Source organism: Lampris incognitus, chromosome 7 (assembly GCF_029633865.1).
Source record: "Lampris incognitus isolate fLamInc1 chromosome 7, fLamInc1.hap2, whole genome shotgun sequence".
NCBI classification, from domain to species: domain Eukaryota; kingdom Metazoa; phylum Chordata; class Actinopteri; order Lampriformes; family Lampridae; genus Lampris; species Lampris incognitus.
Window position 1 is genome coordinate 17,336,307 of NC_079217.1, and position 18,916 is coordinate 17,355,222.

The 18,916-nt window shown below is 44.9% G+C and overlaps 1 protein-coding gene across 3 annotated transcripts in view; it reads left to right on the top strand.

The window, feature by feature from the left end:
* The window catches only part of fat3a (FAT atypical cadherin 3a), a 178,180-nt gene that overhangs the window by 93,694 nt on the left and 65,570 nt on the right, over positions 1 to 18,916 (top strand). For 2 of the 3 annotated variants that reach the window (XM_056283303.1, XM_056283302.1), the window contains exons 6-8: positions 1,703 to 1,771; positions 9,750 to 9,889; positions 14,956 to 15,231. In XM_056283303.1, the coding sequence (XP_056139278.1) occupies positions 1,703 to 1,771; positions 9,750 to 9,889; positions 14,956 to 15,231 (485 nt within the window). Of the gene's footprint in view, positions 1 to 1,702; positions 1,772 to 9,746; positions 9,890 to 14,955; positions 15,232 to 18,916 lie in introns of all 3 variants that reach the window. The other variant, XM_056283301.1, reaches the window with a different exon arrangement.

Below are 18,916 nucleotides of genomic sequence, written 5' to 3' on the forward strand. Positions count from 1 at the left end.
AATAAACCCATACCTTGTCCCCTTGCCACAAAGGCCTGCCCAAGGCACCGTGTGTCATAGGCCCTCTTCTGCCGCACTCTGGAGCTGGTCTGGACCTGGTGGGTGTAGTCATTGACCACCTGCAGGCGATCCTTCAGTCTCCGGAGGTAGTCCATTTCAGGCAGGGCTGCGAACGCCAAGTCCAGCAGTGTTATTTTTGCCCCCAAAATGGTTGCTGAACAATGGCTTTCCCCCAAGGTCACTATTAAAATCATCAGTCTTAGTCACGGTCCTACAGTCAGTTAGTCAGTAAAATGGTCGTCTACTCAGTCAAACCCCCAAACAAACAACACAATAACCAAAACATGAACACTAAAACAGCAATTTGAACATGAATGTTAACAGTCCCAGGATCCCTTGTGCTCCCCCAGCCCAGAACTGCTGATAATCAGAGTGACAGCCCTCTCCAGTTGCTACAATAATTTTAATTGCTTTTTTTAGTATTGGACATATAGGATAAGACTGAGACGTCTAGTACTTTCACTTTTCTGGAACAGAACTTGGCTAAATTTAACCTGGACAAAACGCTGACAGAACATCTGTGAAAGCTTTGGTACTGGTTTACTTATAGGCGGCATTGTGTAAGTAAATGTGAATGAAAATGGCAATATACAGCTGGATAAATATGGTGCCAATACAGTGCAGCCCATGGTCAAACCAGAAAACTAAGTTTTCACATTTGTATTTCACGGTCAGGGAAGTCACTGGTGCACAGTTTTCCACATGATTTTGGCGAAGATCCCTAAACACACAGAAGACTGCTCAGTATAATGGACCATTATCCCTAAAATATAAATATAGAGCTACATAGAGGGATAATGTTGAAAATCATTAATGTTTTCCTCTAAGAGATTTGGATATGAGGCAAATTAACAGTCTGTACAAGTTTTGAGTCGTGACACGTTGACAAAAGTAAAAACTGAATATTTGACTAATCTGTGAATGGCATTTAAGTGGAAGAGTTAGCTAGCCATGTTTTTAACCACTGTGGTTTTCTAAAATCCTTCAAAATTGACAAAATACAGGTTTAATGATCAGTTTTATTTCACATATCAAAATATCCACATCTCATAAGTTCATGTGGCCTACTGACTTGATTTGATGGGTTTAGCAAAAAACAAAGGAATCAGCATTGAAAAAAAGCCAGGGGAAACCAACGGCACCAAAATGCAAATCTGCTTCCAGTGTTTGAGGCTCAGGACCGGACCACTCTCTTTCTCAGAGGGCTCAAAGGCTTCGACTATAAAGTAAAGAATAGATAATTATTTTCTCATTTTCAGCTGCACAGATTTTTCAACTAATTTGTTAAGTCAGTGAAGCTTTGGTTTTCAGTTTGTTCAGCTCAGGTCCTGTTGGGTTGAACCCCTAATGTCAATTTCCCCCAGTATTCACTCCTAAACGCATTCATTTTCCATCTCTCTCTCTCTCTCTCTCTCTCTCTCTCTCTCTCTCTCTCTCTCTCTCTCTCTCTCTCTCTCTCTCTCTCTCGCTGTCATGCAGTATCCTCATCACTGACAACTTTCCTCCTTCCCCACTACCCCTCCCCGCCTCCTGCCTGTCTTACTTTATCTCTCTTTCTCTCTCTCCCTGTCTCTCTCTCTCTTTTCTTTCTTTCTCTCCTCACCTTTTCCCTTTTCTCCCTTCAATGCTTCGTGCCTGGAAGGTCCCAGGCCTTTCCGTGAGATGTTCTATATCCTACAGAACGCTTGTGGCAGGAACTGTTCCTCAGAAGGTATCTCGGTTCAAATCCCCAAACTACTGCTCATTCCCTGGCTTACCTTTACTGTACCTGTTCTTCCCCTCATATTTCGTTCATTCCATTTCCTTTCATTTCCTTTCCTTGTCGTTTTGTTTACCAGTCAATACTCACACCCGTGCTTCTCCTCATCGTTCGCCTGTGTGCGCCTGGTGCTGCTCATACCGTCTTGTGAATGGCTGACTGGAGTATGGAGGGGCGGGGTTAAGGCCAAGGGATGTATACCACACAGAAGCTCAGCATGAGTTGATGTATGTGGGTGTGACAGTGCGTCCTTTGTGCGTGTTTTGTGTTGTGTGTGTGTCTCTCTCTCTCTCACATTAGTGCACATCATCTGACCTTTTTTCCCAAGGTTAATGGAAGTAATTAGGATTTAGTGGAATTCCTCCCGTTTTTGTTGACGAGTTATCGAACCCTATTTAGTGGAGAGCGCTGTTGCTCGCATGGTAAAACCTGTGGGCATGGACCCTTTGGCAAGCCCGGCGACTGCTCTGTCTAATAACATCTGTCCAGCTGTGGACACGATCCACTGCTCTCTGCTAAACTGTCAGCAACCCCACTTACATAAGCACACATAGTTACAAACACATGGCCACACGTCACACAAACGACACGCACAGGCAAATGCATTCAAAACACAGTAGTTGTCCAAGGAACGTTCTCTCCCTGTCCCACACACACACACACACACACACACACACTCACACCTAGCCACAGCCATCTTGCAGGTTCATAGGAAAACACACACACTGGCATTTATACACAAGTGCATGTGGTAATTGTCAAAGGCAGGTCCATACACACACACACACACACACACACAGCCACAGCCATCTTGCAGGTTCATAGGAAAACACACTGGCATTTATACACAAGTGCATGTGGTAATTGTCGAAGGCAGGTCCATACACACACACACACACACACACACACACACTAGCCAAGTACTAGACACTGACAACCCAATTAAGTGCATGAGTGGTTGGGATGGGCTCTGGCAAGGTGAGGAGGCAGTCAGTCAGTGTCAGGCTGCTGCCCTCCTGATTCTGCCCTTAGCACCCAGCGCTGCAGGCAGGGAGAGAGGACAGAAGGTCAGTGTTAGAGAGGATGAGAAGGTGGCGGCGGCGGGGGGGGGGGGGGGTTAAAGAAAAAAGATGATGTGATGAGCAATGCAGTATTATATTGAGATGGCAGAATGAAAGGAGGAAATGGGCCACCGTGAAAAGGAATGAGCAGGAGATGGAGAGCAGAGAGAGAAGAAGTCAGAGGAGGCCCCTAAAATTGGGAAGAGAGAATCAAGACATAGGAAAGTATGGGGGTGTAGGTGCGAGGGCTGGTTAAAATAATATCGCTGGGTTGGGTGACACCGCCGTCTCCATAGAAAAACAGTAGCTCAGGCGGCGCATAGCAGCTTTTCTGCTCACGGTGTTGTCGGCGTAGGAGAAGAAAGATGGTGGAAAAGACCGGTGAGAATATCAAATAAAATATCTAGAGAAGAAGGAAAAGAGAGAGACAGATGAGTTGAAAATACAGGCCAGCAGACAGGGATGGCCATAACCAATGGACAAATGACAGCAAAGAGTTGAACAAGGGTAAAAGCCACTTCAGAATCAGGAACACTTTATTTGTCGAAATGCCATTTTCCCCAGCCCACAGCAGTACAACACAAAGACAAAAACATCCAAAACAACAAGAACACACATATCCAGAATAACACATACATCCAGACTAACACATATATCCAAACTAACACAAATATCCAAACTAACACACATATCCAAACTAACCCATACTATATCCAGACTAACACACATATCCAAACTAACACATACTCTATCCAAACTAACACACATATCCAAACTAACACATACTATATCCAGACTAACACACATATCCAGACTAACACACATATCCAAACTAACACATGCTATATCCAAACTAACCCATACTATATCCAAACTAACACACATATATCCAAACTAACACATATATCCAAACTAACACACATATCCAAACTAACCCATACTATATCCAAACTAACACACATATCCAAACTAACACACATATATCCAAACTAACCCATACTATATCCAAACTAACACACATATCCAAACTAATACACATATATCCAAACTAACCCATACTATATCCAAACTAACCCATACTATATCCAAACTAACCCATACTATATCCAAACTAACCCATACTATATCCAAACTAACCCATACTATATCCAAACTAACACACATATATCCAAACTAACACACATATCCAAACTAACCCATACTATATCCAAACTAACCCATACGATATCCAAACTAACCCATACTATATCCAAACTAACCCATACTATATCCAAACTAACACATATATCCAAACTAACCCATACTATATCCAAACTAACACAAAAATCCAAACTAACACATATATCCAAACTAACCCATACTATATCCAAACTAACACACATATCCAAACTAACACACATATCCAAACTAACACACATATATCCAAACTAACACACATATCCAAACTAACACACATATCCAAACTAACCCATACTATATCCAAACTAACCCATACTATATCCAAACTAACCCATACTATGTCCAAACTAACACACATATATCCAAACTAACACATATATCCAAACTAACCCATACTATATCCAAACTAACACACATATCCAAACTAATACACATATATCCAAACTAACACATACTATATCCAAACTAACACACATATCCAAACTAATACACATATATCCAAACTAACCCATACTATATCCAAACTAACACACATATCCAAACTAATACACATATATCCAAACTAACACATACTATATCCAAACTAACACACATATCCAAACTAACACACATATCCAAACTAACACATACTATATCCAAACTAACACACATATCCAAACTAATACATACTATATCCAAACTAACACACATATCCAAACTAACACATACTATATCCAGACTAACACACATATCCAGACTAACACAAATATCCACACTAACACATATATCCAAACTAACACACATATCCAGACTAACGCATATATCCAGACTAACACACATATCCAAACTAACAAATATATCCAAACTAACACACATATCCAGACTAACACACATATCCAGACTAACACAAATATCCACACTAACACATATATCCAAACTAACACACATATCCAAACTAACACATATATCCAGACTAACACACATATCCAAACTAACATATATCCTGACTAACACACACATCCAGACTAACACACATATCCAAACTAATACACATATCCAGACTAACACAAAAATCCAAACTAACACACACATCCAAACTAACACACATATCCAAAGTAACACGCACATCCAAACTAACACACATATCCAAACTAATACACATATCCAGACTAACACATATATCCAAACTAACACACACATCCAAACTAACACATATATCCAGACTAACACACATATCCAAACTAACATATATCCAGACTAACACACACATCCAGACTAACACACATATCCAAACTAATACACATATCCAGACTAACACAAAAATCCAAACTAACACACACATCCAAACTAACACACACATCCAAACTAACACACATATCCAAACTAATACACATATCCAAACTAACACACATATCCAAACTAACACACATATCCAAACGAAACAACAACAAAAAAACCACTGTCAAAGGGAACGAACATCAGCCAGGATGACTGTCGGAACTGCCGGTCTACATGGGCTAGCAGTTAGCTTAGCCTTCCCCGCTTCCACGTCCCGTCAGACCCCCCTCGGTGTTACCTCCTCGGGCGCAGCTCCGGGCAGGGCCGTGTTCCCTGGGCCCACAGGATGCTGAAGACCAAGCTCTCCCAGCCGGTCCGGCGCCAGCTCCCCCAGCCATCAAACGAAGACAAAACTTAGATGCAGACATGGACAAAGACACTGCATGGACAGTACTGGGTGAGGCCGCTGCAAATATGAGTACATCTAGAGGACACAAAGTGCAGATAGAGATACTTATTAGGAAAAAAAATAAAGGAAAGTAAGAAGATTTATGAGAGTGAGTTCATTGTACAATTAATACAGTCTTATCACATTGTTGTGATCACACTGTTTTAATGAAACGTATGAAACAGCTAATACACCAAAAACTGAAGCTGAAGAAAAGTAGCTGGTAAATTGTTAGGCTTGTCAAGGGAACAGAGCGCTATGGAGGGTAAGCAGTGTGGTCCACACAGATAAAGGGATTATTGATGGATGAGTTGAGACTGTGCTGAGGTAAGCTCAGGTGTGTCTGATATAGCAGAGAGGCCAAACTTAGATTCCTTTATTGAACACATAATTCTTTCACTCCACACACACGCACACACACACATACACACACATCTGTATACACATCTGCTTCACCTCCATTCCTGTTCACACACAAATACACAGTATTTAGAGTACACACACACACACTCATGCAGCTGTATACATAGCAAATTGACCCACTGCAGTGTCGCTCGTCCCCACCTAACACAGTCCACTCTGCAAGAAGTCGTATATTCCATACAAAACCGCTTAAATACACACGCCAGCACGCCAGCCATCTGATATTGGACCGCAGCATGTATGCTGTGTATACCATCCCAGCTGCAAACGCCACACCCTATAAACACACAGAAATGACTTGTCCATAGTGAAGGTTACCACAACCCAATCCCACTTCTGCTCAACCCGTCACGTTTCACCAAGCAAACAAGCCGATGTCCAGTTAAACTGCATCCCAAGCTGCCAGTCCACTCCGTGGCGATTCATCGCTTAGCTCTGATCCATCCCGTTACATTATCAGTGCCAGTATATCACACACACGCACACACACACACACACACGCACACCATCAGTCTTTGTTGTTGTCAGCGTAGGTTGGAGTGAGGTATGTAATTACAGAGAGCGTAAGTGCGCTCCCCGTCACCACCATCCCAACAGGGACGGCGTCCCCGTGTTATTGCAGCCCGTCCGTTGGCTTTGTTCTGTCTGTTCCCTCAAAGTAGCAATTTCCTTCCTCGTTCAGAGGACGGCAAAACACTCTCCTTATTTGCACAAGTATGTTGTTTTTTAAAATTCATTTGGTCCTGGTGTGTTACTCTCCACTGATATGTTTTGGAAAGGCAAAGGGAACCTATTTTGGTGCACGGCACAGGGTTTTAAGACACCCCTACGTTGCTGAGCTTTCGGTTTGCTCTCTCTGTAATTTGGCAGGCGGCAGACGGGAGAGTTGTTCTGGCCTCGGTGCTAGTCCCTGCCAAACCCAGCGCTGCCTCCTCCTCTCTCTTCCCAAACTGGTCATATTGGGTTGGCTCGCAGGACAGACACAGGCTTTTGAAGCCGTCTGTGATCGCAGCGTGCTTTTAGCTTTGTGCTCCTCTAACTTTTTATTGTCAGCCAGTTTTCAGCTGCAAAGGAAAAACAGGAAATTTTGTTTTTTTCTTGTGAAACGCATGCCAGATAATTCAAACGTGGTGCTGGATACCTTCAGCTATACATAAGACAAAATGGCCCCGTAATGAAAGTGAAATACGGGGGCGTCCGGGTAGCGTGGCATTCAATGCCGTTGCCTGCCAACACAGGGATCAAGAGTTCGAATCCCCGCATTACCTCCGGCTTGGTCGGGCATCCCTACAGACACAATTGGCCGTGTCTGCAGGTGGGAAGCCGAATGTGGATATGTGTCCTGGTCGCTGCACTAGCGCCTCCTCTGGTCGGTCGGGGCGCCTGTTCGGGGGCGGGGGGCGGGGGGAATAGCATGATCATCCCACGCGCTATGTCACCCTGGTGAAACTCCTCACTGTCAGGTGAAAAGAAGCAGCCAGCGACTCCACATGTATCGGAGGAGGCATGCGGTAGTCTGCAGCCCTCCCCGGATCAGCAGAGGGGGGTGGAGCAGCGACCGGGACGGCTCGGAAGAGTGGGGTAATCGGCCAAGTACAATTGGGGAGAAAAAGGAGAAAAATAGATCGATAGATAGATAGATAGATAGATAGATAGATAGATAGATAGATAGATAGAAGTGAAATACAACGTTGATTAGTCTGCCCATTCATATACCAGCTGTATGATTGTTTCTCCCGGGTAGCCAGAGTTTCTCAGTTAATTCAGTGCAGTTCCCTGAGAGATGTGTGTGTTGTATAATCTCTCAAAATAAGATTTCATCGAGGTGTTTCAACAGTTCCGAGAGCGTTTATCTTTTGGCGGAAGCAAAACAAGACGGCGGCAACGGATCCGGATTTTAGCACGAGCAAAAGCTCTCTTTAGGAAAACCATTAGTGATGCATCACTGCAATTACTGCATCTTAGGAGACGGCAGCGTTCAGCATGAATATCACTTAACCAGGAAACACACTGTGGAGGCTAACCGGCTCCTGGGCACACACACACACAGGCACGCTCACAAGAAGCAGCGCGTCCGCTCTCAGAGCGGGGACCCTAAGGCGCATTTTGAGTCCAGCATACACACATGCGTGCATGCACAAGCACAAACAAATGCATGCGCGGGCCCTCACACAAACACACACACACACACACACACACACACTCACACACACAGCTGAGTGGTGGGAGCAGAGGGATGCAGACCCAACTGGTGCTGAACTGAGGTCATAGATTTATTAGACAGAGACGCCGCTGAGGAATCCCTTTGAGTCTACACCACGGACCTACACATGCACACCAGCACCACACACGCAGACACACACACACACACACACCATTTAAACATAGCCATCTATGCAGGCATGCAGACAGTGACACATTCTTTTTCCCACTCTACCACACACACACACACACACACACACACACACACACACATACACACAAACACACACATACACATATCACAAATAGCCCTCACACAAATTCCCACACTCTCGCACAGGCTAAATGACCCATTTAAATCAATTTGGGTGGCGAGTTGAGGCTAACGTTTAATTAAAGCCTGTTCTTAGAGGGGTAATTTCTGACATGGCTACAGACACCATCACAGCTCCATTCACCCTGGATCTTTTAATTCACTGGCTCGGAGTCTTTACTACACAACACACACACACACACACACACACACACACACACACACACACACACACACACACACACACACACACAGGCGTTATCGTCCCTGGGGCAGGGAACAGAAGGAGTCGCGGTAGTCTCTCAGACTCGGACATGTTCGTGATTAAAAAGATTGGAAACATATGCAGGAAGTTAATGCACGTGCTGCGCATGTGTGCACAACAAAGGTTCGCGTCTGACATCTGTTGGCGACCCGCGCGATAAAGACGATCTTAAGAGTCACGTGTGTGTGTCTGCAAGCACAGACATGCACACACACATACACAGACACAGACATACACGCTTTGTGCTCTTGCCGTTTGCATGGCCACTTTTCATGTGTTTGTGTGGTCTTGTGCTGTTGATTGTTGGTTTGCATTGGTCTCAGCTGATGGCCATCCCCACGTGGAGCGAGGGGGGATGCTCCAGCTCAGGCCAACCACTGACTGCAGTCGCACTGCCCGAGTCCTGTGTCCCCCCCGTCACACATTCCTTCCTGCACCCCAAACATGTCATGACAGAACGATAAGCAACATGACAGAAGATAAACAGACACACTGTTTGTGTGTGTGTGTGTGTCTGTGTCTGTGTCTGTGTGTCTGTGTGTGTGTATCTGCTCAATTTTCCCATGTGTTTGAGAGTGTGTGTTGGTGTGGGTGTGTACGTATCTTCATCACAAACCCATGTTGAGGGTATCATCTTATGTATGAATCAGAAACTGTGTACCATCCCCCACCCTCTCACCCCCCCCCCACACACACACACGCTCCCCTCCAACTCCACCACCTCCCAACACCATCACCCCCTTCCTCAGCGTCTCTCTAACCAGTGCCTCTTGTGGAAGCAGGTGGAAATACAGACAGCCTGTTCGACGTTGAGAAGAGCGTGGGCACCGTCATCATCGCCAAGCCCCTGGATGCGGAGCAGCGCTCCTTCTACAACATGACCATCGAGGTGACGGACGGCACCAACGCTGCCTCGACACAGGTGTGAAATAAGAACAATGTGATCACTAACTGAAGAGCTGTATGTAGGGCTGGGAGGCGGAAGTCACCTCCTCATTAGAGATAACAACAATATGTTAATGCTGATGACATACATTTTTTTGGCGGCATGGTGGCTCACTGGTTAGCGCAGTCGCCTCACAGCAAGAAGGTTCTAGGTTCGAACCCCGGGGTTGTCTAACCTTGGGGGTCATCCCAGGTCGTCCCCTGTGTGGAGTTTGCATGTTCTCCCCGTGTCTGTGTGGGTTTCCTCCGAGGGCTCCGGTATCCTCCCACAGTCCAAAGACTGTGGGAGGAAAGACTGGGAGGAAAGACTGTAGATCAGGTGAATCGGCCGTATTAAATTGCCCCTAGGTGTGAATGTGTGTGTGTGTCGGCCCTGTGTGATGGCCTGTCCAGGGTGTCCCCCCCGCCTGCCTCCCAATGACTGCTGGGATAGGCTCCAGCATCCCTGCGACCCTGAGAGCAGGATAAGCGGTTTGGGTAATGGATGGATGGAGATACATTTTGCAATATTATAAATATTGTGCCCAACCAAGTGGTGAGATTGAATATTTCAATTTTTTAAAGCTCCATCCCCTCTTTTCTACTGTAAAATTTGGAAACTGCAATAATCCAAGGGAAATGTACAAGTAAATAGATTTATATGAAAATCGTCACTGCTCTGTAGTACAATTTTGTGCTGAATTTCTTTTCCCCCTCAACCCTAGATGAATGGTTATGGTGTAGATCAGTTTGTATAAACATTTTGGTTTTTATGTTCCTAGGCCTTCTGGGCTTGATTCCCCCTCCTTTTTCTCCCCAATTGTATTCGGCCAGTTACCCCACTCTTCCGAGCCGTCCTGGTCGCTGCTCCACCCCCTCTACTGATCCGGGAAGGGCTGCAGACTACCACATGCCTCCTCCGATACATGTGGGGTTGCCAGTCGCTTCTTTTCACCTGACAGTGGGGAGTTTCACCAGGGGGACGTAGCACGTGGGAGGATCACGCTATTCCCCCCAGCTCCCCCTCCCCCATGAACAGGTGCTCCAACCGACCAGAGGAGGCGCTAGCGCAGCGACCAGGACACATACCCACATCCGGCTTCCCACCCGCAGACACAGCCACTTGTGTCTTGTAGGGATGCCTGACCAAGCCGGAAGTAACACTGGGATTCGAACAGGCAATCCCCATGTTGGTAGGCAACGGAACAGACCGCCACGCTACCCGGACGCCCCTAGTAGCGCCATTTTTCGCTGATTTTTCTCCCCCCTCAACCCTAGTTGGATGGTTAAGGTGTATGTCAGTTTTGGCTTTTTATGGTCCTCGGCCTCCTGGGCTTGATTTCATTTCCCTGGCAGGTTGATACCTGATGTCTCAAATGGACATGTCGTGTCCCTTTGAGATGTGGCTTGTACTAATTTTACCCTTGTTAACCACCTTAATCAGCGTTTAAGGCACAAAATATGCTCATCCCTTACCAAGAAGCAAACGGTAGATAAAATGGAGGCAAATTTCTGCTACTGTTAAAAAAAAGCTTTAACTTTAGATCTTAACACCTTAGCAAGATTTTCACTCGATTGCTGTAATATTTGTATTGTATTTAGAAAGGACTGTGGGTTTGTGGAGACTCTAGATCTGTAAGAGCTGTAATTATTTGTGATCCGATACTCCCAAGTCCTGGTCGGAGCACACGTGGTCAGAGCATACGCCCTAATCCCATATGACATCACTTCCGTCACCCACCCTGGTCCGGCCTGCTGTGAGTTGGCTGTTCTGGTGTTATTTGATGTCAGTAATGGTAAAGTGCTTGGGGTGTGTTGCAGCATTATGCCTCGATATGCTTAAGAAACACCATCGAAATCTGTCTAACTAGTTTGGCAACATGCCACTTGGTTTTGTTGCCAAACAGTTTTGTTTTGCAATTTTATCTAAGTGCAAACATATTTCTTTTTTTCCCCATTATGACATGCGAGTTTGCAAATAAGTAAAATTCACTGTGTTTCCGATCAAATAAATCCCGAGCAGTGATGCAGAGCACTGATGCAGAGCAGCGTTCTCATGAATAGTAGTGAGTTTTCAACCTGGCATTTGAAATGTACATGGTTCTTGAATAGTACCAGTAAAACTCATGTCAAATATAATTAGAAGTAATATACATAATTTAGATAGTGTAAAATTATCAGACATTACTATGAGGGGCAGGTGGTCCAATGGCTTAAAAGTCTGACAAAGGTGTGATGGCCGAGCAGCCAGGACCCCAAATGTGTCCCTCCGTCAAGACAAAAGTTGGAGGACATGAGGAGAGAGGGAACAGTAAGAGGAGGATGGGTAGGAAGGTAGGACAAAAGGGTTATGGGAGGGTGTCCAGGTAGTGTAGCGGTCTATTCCGTTGCCTACCAGCAATGAGGATCGCCGGTTCAAATCCCCGTGTTACCTCCGGCTTGGACGGGCGTCCCTACAGATACAATTGGCCATGTCTGCGGGTGGGAAGCCGGATGTGGGTATGTGTCCTGGTCGCTGTACTTGCACCTCCTCTGGTCGGTCAGGGCCCCTCTTCGGGGGGAGGGGGAACTGAGGAGAATAGCGTGATCCTCCCATGCGCTATGTCACCCTGGTGAAACTCCTCACTGTCAGGTGAAAAGAAGCGGCTGGCGACTCCACATGTATCGGAGGAGGCATGTGGTAGTCTGCAGCCCTCCCCGGATCAGCACAGGGGATGGAGCAGTGACCGGGATGGCTCGGACGAATGGGGTAATTGGCCAAATACAATTGTGGAGAAAAATGGGGAAAATCCAAACAAAACAAAAAAAGAGTTACGGGAAATCAAGGTCCATTTTTTGTAGTTTTTTTTTATTCAATCTTAGGTTTATTTGTTGTTTTTTGTTTTTGTTTTTTTAGACAATGTGGTCAAGTGAAACTCAACCCAAAGAAAACGAGCGTCATGTTTGCGCTGACACGAAGTGTAATTGTTGTTTGCTGAAGACAAGTACGTATAATTAAAAAAAAAAAGTGCGCATATCCATCTGAGATGTTCTTGAGAATAATACTGAAGCCTCGATTCCCCTGGTAGTCCCCTGGATCCCGCTCACTCTGCTGACCTACATATCAATGACGGGGCTGTGTGTAATTGTGGGTTGTGGTAGGATATGCGCAGGGATAATTTGGTATTTTCACTCTGTGTTATATGATATTGCAGTGCTCTTCCATAACTCCTTATTCTTAAAAAATGAGATGCACGCTCAAGTATGTTCTCCAAACCCATACACCCATCCATTGTGCTCTGCCTCCTTCCCACATGGTTCCTCAGGACTTGAGACCCCTTTTGCTTGAGTCCTACGAGTGAGCGGTGGTGAGGGCCCAGTCAGATGTGTTAGGAAACACAGTGATAATCAGGGGTGTCGCCTGGCCTGGTCTTTTGGAGCTAAAGCCTCGAATTATTTATTTTAATTTTTTTAAGTCCTGAACCTTATAATTCCACCCCAACCCCCGGCCAACTTCTGACCGACTCCAGCAACCTCGGCGTAAGTGACTGGAGTTGGCGACACAGATAGAGAGGGTTTTTAGTAGATACCATGCTAGATTGGCCGCCCCCACCGGCGCAATTTTTTTTTCAGCAAGCTTGCGCTAATTTTCACGTCTCTTAGTGGATCTGATGATGACCTGTAAGATGCTGCAACAGGAAAGCCATGTTTTTGTGTGGCTGTCCCCTGGCGCAGACTCCCAGATGGAGTCTCAACGTGGCACCTTGTCCACCGGGGGAAATCGCCACAGTTCACCAACAGAGGGCCAACTGCTGCAACGCGGTTTAAATTTAGACACTCTGCCTAAGAGCATCCCAAATCATCTTCAATCTGTCTGCCCCCCCCCCCCCGTCTCTACTTATTTTCCTTTCATAGTCTTTGTCTTCGTCTCTCTCCCTCTCACCCTCTCTGACTTTGTCTGGCTGTCAGCATGTCCCTCTCTGCTCCTCTCATCTCTGCTTCACCTGACTTGTTGTTCGTGGATGTTTGTGCGCCTCTGCTTTTCTTTTAATGTTTCTCTTTGTAGCACAAAGCCCACTGTGCACGTCACTTTGAACTTGGTTTTTCTTGACTTGGAAGCTTTCCATGAGTCCCTGCCCCGAGCACGTCACACCCTACACACACACACACACACACACACACACACACACACACACACACGCACATGGTTCTATTCATTTTGCATGACGACATGGGTATGTTTGTAGCTTAGTACAAGATACGTGGATATTTTTGTAGGTGAACTCAGACTAATCTCGCCAATGGAGGAGGTAGTATTTTTCTTCTAGGAACTGGAATGTCTTTTGCACCGTAATCCTGCATGGCTTTACCATTCTTCATGAGGAAGGTTTAGGTAACTTGACTGCTGATTGAGTTTTGTATATCATCTTTATGCAAAGACTCTCAGCTGGTCCACCACCAGTGCCATTCAGAACTAGGGGAGTCACTATTCTCCTGTAGAATACCAACTATGTCTATATATAAAGGGTGTCCGGGTAGCGTAGCGGTCTGTTCCATTGCCTTCCAACAAGGGGATCGCCAGTTCAAATCCCTATGTTACCTCCGGCTTGGTTGGGCTTCCCTACAGACACAATTGTCCGCGTCTGCAGGTGGGAAGCCAGATGTGGGGATGTGTCCTGGTCGCTGCACTGGCTCTTTCTCTGGTCGGTCGGGGCACCTGTTGGAGGGGGAGGAGAACTGGGGGAATAGCGTGATCCTCCCATGTACTATGTCCCCCTGGTGAAACACGTCGCTGTCAGGTGAAAAGAAGCAGCTTGCGACTCCACATGTATGGGAGGAGGTATGTGGTAGTCTGCAGCCCTTCCCGGATTGGCAGAGGGGGTGGAGCAGCGTCTGGGATGGCTCGGAAGAGTGTGGTAATTTGCCGGATACAATTGAGGAGAAAAGGGGGGGGGGGCAAAATAAATAAATAAAGTCCATATAAATGTTAACTACCTAAATGCCTAGTACTTACAGCAGTATATCATGCCCATTATCATTTGAAGATTTTCTACCTCTCCACTCTCTTCTCTCCTTCTTCTCCAGGTCCACATCATTGTCCTGGACAATAATGACAATGCTCCAATCTTCTCCCAGCCGACCTATGATGTTACTATCTCTGAGGATACACCACCAGACACCGAGGTAGTCCAGGTGCTGGCCTCGGATGCCGACGAGCACCACCGACTGACTTACTCTCTGCAGAGTGCCATCGACCCCAACAGCCTGCGCCTCTTCCGCATTGACCCTACCCTAGGCACCATCTACACTGCAGAGAGGCTAGACCATGAGGCCCGTGCAAGGCACATCCTCACAGTCATGGTAGGAGACTATGTTGTGTGAACCAACTAAAGCCTTGGTAGTTTCCCATGCATGTCCCACACAGCCACTTCCAGCCTTGAAGTTTAACATATGCTGCCTCCAGCGAAAGGCTTACTCTCGAGCAATGCATATGTAAATCAAGGTGTGTCCACCTTGACCTTACCATAAGATAATTATGACTCCCATTAAAGTCCCTTTATTCCTGCCTTTCTTTATGTATAAGATACTCCACATTATATCTGGTGCGCCCATCCATTTCACTGTATAATACAAAGAAAATTTGCATACTAATAAACACCAAAGGCATCAAATGGCACATGAACTGTTGAGTCCTAAAAATGAAATAAACAAGTTTATGTAAATCTGGTGATTCGCGACTGAAAAAGTAGAGGGATATTTGAGGTCTTTTGACTATTCTCCGCAACTATGCAGCCATTATATAGTTCTTTGTGCTCACGCTGCTGAAAATGATGCTCAACCGAGGTTTTTATCTTTATCCGGTGGCAAGAGCTGATGGCATTGAGTGACAGATAATGACTTGAAATCCTGTCTTTATGGATCCTGTCTTTTGCATTCTGACAAGAATGACTATTTCATATGATAAAAAACTTGAAGGGGATGGATTTCTAACAGTCCACATATAGATTATTGAGCACCAGCTGTCAAGTCAGCCCAGAGTCAGTGTCTGTCAGAGATGTCTTGTCTCTATGTCTACCAGAAAAGTACTTTGTATTGATTTCCTAGAAGGAATAACTCTGCAAAGAGAGTTATAAAGAGTGTGGGAAATATGATTACAAAAATTCGAGTATGCTGTCATGAAATCAAACCAATTAAACAATGAAAATGTCATTTAAGTGTTGCTGATAGACTGTCACTGACCATAGGTGGTCAAAATTTAGCCAGTCTTACAGAAAAGTAATACCTCAGGCGGGAAAAAAAAACGAGAGGCATGAATTGTTGCTCCTCGGATAACATACACGAGAAAAGACAGCTGTCTCGCCGTCTACGTTTCTATTTGACCTCAGCTCATCATTTAGCAATTAAGCTAATTGCACAGAGACGATTTTCTACAGAAGCAGCTGAGAAAAATTGGTGAATAAGAGAAAGGAAATGCCATTGAAGTTGAAAAAAAAAGGAAATTAGTTCCTGTCTAACAAATTTTAATTGGGTTAGAGAGCGTGGGGTTGTTCAGTGTGCGTTGATGTGTGTGAGCATGTGTGTGCCTTAGGGTTTACACGGTGACCTCTGCTTCAGTGTGCCGGGAAAAAATAACAAATAGTAATCACACTCTGCTCTTCCGCTGTTTTGATATGCTCCTAAATTTGTTAATTTAAGGGCATCCGGGTAGCACAGTGGTCTATTCCATTGCCTACTGAAACGGGGATCGCTGGTTCGAATCCCCGTGTTACCTCCGTCTTGGTCGGACATTCCTACAGACACAATTGGCCATGTCTGCGGATGGGAAGCCGGATGTGGGTATGTGTCCTGATTGCTGCACTAGCACCTCATCTGGTCAGTAGGGGCGCCTGTTCAGGGGGGAGGGGGAACTGGGGGGGAATGGTGTTATCCTCCCACGCACTACATCCCCCTGACAAAACTCCTCACTGTCAGGTGAAAAGAAGTGGCTGGCAACTCCACATGTATCGGAGGAAGCATGTGGTAGTCTGCAGCCCTCCCCGGATCAGCAGAGGAGTTGGAGCAGCAGCCGGGACGGCCTGGGGGAGTGGGGTAATTGGCCGAGTTTAATTGGGGAGAAAAAGAGGGGAAAAAGGCAAAAAATAAAAAAAGTGTTAATCTAAAAGAAAAAATGCAGTATCAGATCGTGTGTTGTCTTTTTGAAACGCGTCCCTGGTGAAGACACAAGAGAGTATGTCTGATGCTTTCATGACAGTCCACTGGTGAAATCTGCTAGCTTAGCAGGTAGATAGCATCTTTTATCTGTAATGACTTTTATCTGATATTAAACTTTGGGTTTGGAGGGAAGTCTGTCAGAATCAAAAACTAAATTAAGATTTGATTATTTTTTTTAAGAAACTGGATTTGATCCAGACTTCCCTCCTAACAAAGTTGATAAGACTTTTAGAATGTGGATTTATGTAAATTTGGACTAATGTTTGGGGATAAAGAAATTAAATCTTTTGAACAGCTATCATCACAATATGGTCTACCCAATTCTCTTTTATTTAGATTCTTCCAAGTGAGAAGTAATCTTTTTAATGATTCAAAAAAGAGATCTGTTGAAGATATAAAGCCACTGCTAAAATGTATGCTTAAGATGTATGACTCTGGGGTCGAAACAAATTTCTTAACTAAGATGGGTAAAATAATGCAAGATTACCATCAAGATAAATAAATTAGTGTTCATGTAAAAAATAAATGGGAAAATGAACTTGCATGCAATATACGTCCGGTCCAGCTGATTGGAAACAATTGTGCAAAAAACATACATTAAAAAACTAACTCGGGGAGGCATCTGGGTAGGGTAGCCAACCAACACAGGGATCCCGGTTCAAATCCCCGTGTTGCCTCCGGCTTGGTCAGGCATCCCTACAGACACAATTGGCTGTGTATGTGGGTGGGGAGCCGGATGTGGGTATGTGTCACTATCCTGTCCTGTCACTGTCACTAAGCGCTTTGAGTGGCTGCTGCAGCTAGAAAAGCGCTATATAAAATGCAACTTGATTGATTAATTGACTGATTGATATGTGTCCTGGTTGCTGCACTAGCGCCTCCTCTGGTTGGTCAGGGCGCCTGTTCGGGGGTGGAGCAGGAACTGGGGGGAATAGCGTGATCCTCCCATGTGCTGCGTCCCCCTGGTGAAACTCCCCACTGTCAGGTGAAAAAGAAGCGGGTGGCGACTCCACATGTATTGGAGGAGGCATGTGGTAGTCTGCAGCCCTCCCTGGATCAGCAGAGGGGATGGAGCAGCGACCGGGATGGCTCGGAAGAGTGGGGTAATTAGCTGGATACAACTGGGGAGAAGGGGGGGGCAACTAACTCGAACTATTGGAAAGAATATACATGGCATATTATAATTCAATATTTTAAGACACCCCAAATTCAAAGTAAGTACAAAGAAAATTCAACCCCAAGCTGTTGGAGAGAACGCGGTGAGCTGATGGCAAACCGCAGTCATATATTTTGGTCATGTAAAGCTATATGTGGCTTCTGGAAAAATTCTATTAGAGAACTGTCAAATATCTTTGGCATTTCTCTAAATAAAACCCCACTAGTCCTACTGCTTGGGAAAATACCAGAAGAGATCAAGAAGAAAGATTCACACTTGTTCCTAATAATAAGGGTAGCAATAATTAAACAAATTACAAAAAATGGGTTAAAAGATGATAATTACGTCGAAATGGAAGGATCTTGTAAATGAAATTTATGGAATGGGAAAAAATAACCATGAGAATTAGAAATCAAGTTCATATCTTTGAAGAAAAATAGGGAAATGGGTGAGGTATACAACACACAATGTTTCTAATGTTAGAAGCCATAACTAAGACAATAATATGATATTACTTGTATTGATATTTTTATTTTTGTACATGGGTATAGACAAGAATATATGTGCACACATATTCTTGTGTAGATTCACATGCGAATGCATATGCATTTGTGTGCACACTCACGCAAATTAAAACGATAAATGCAAATTAAAAAAAAGAAAGAAAGGGAGAAAAGC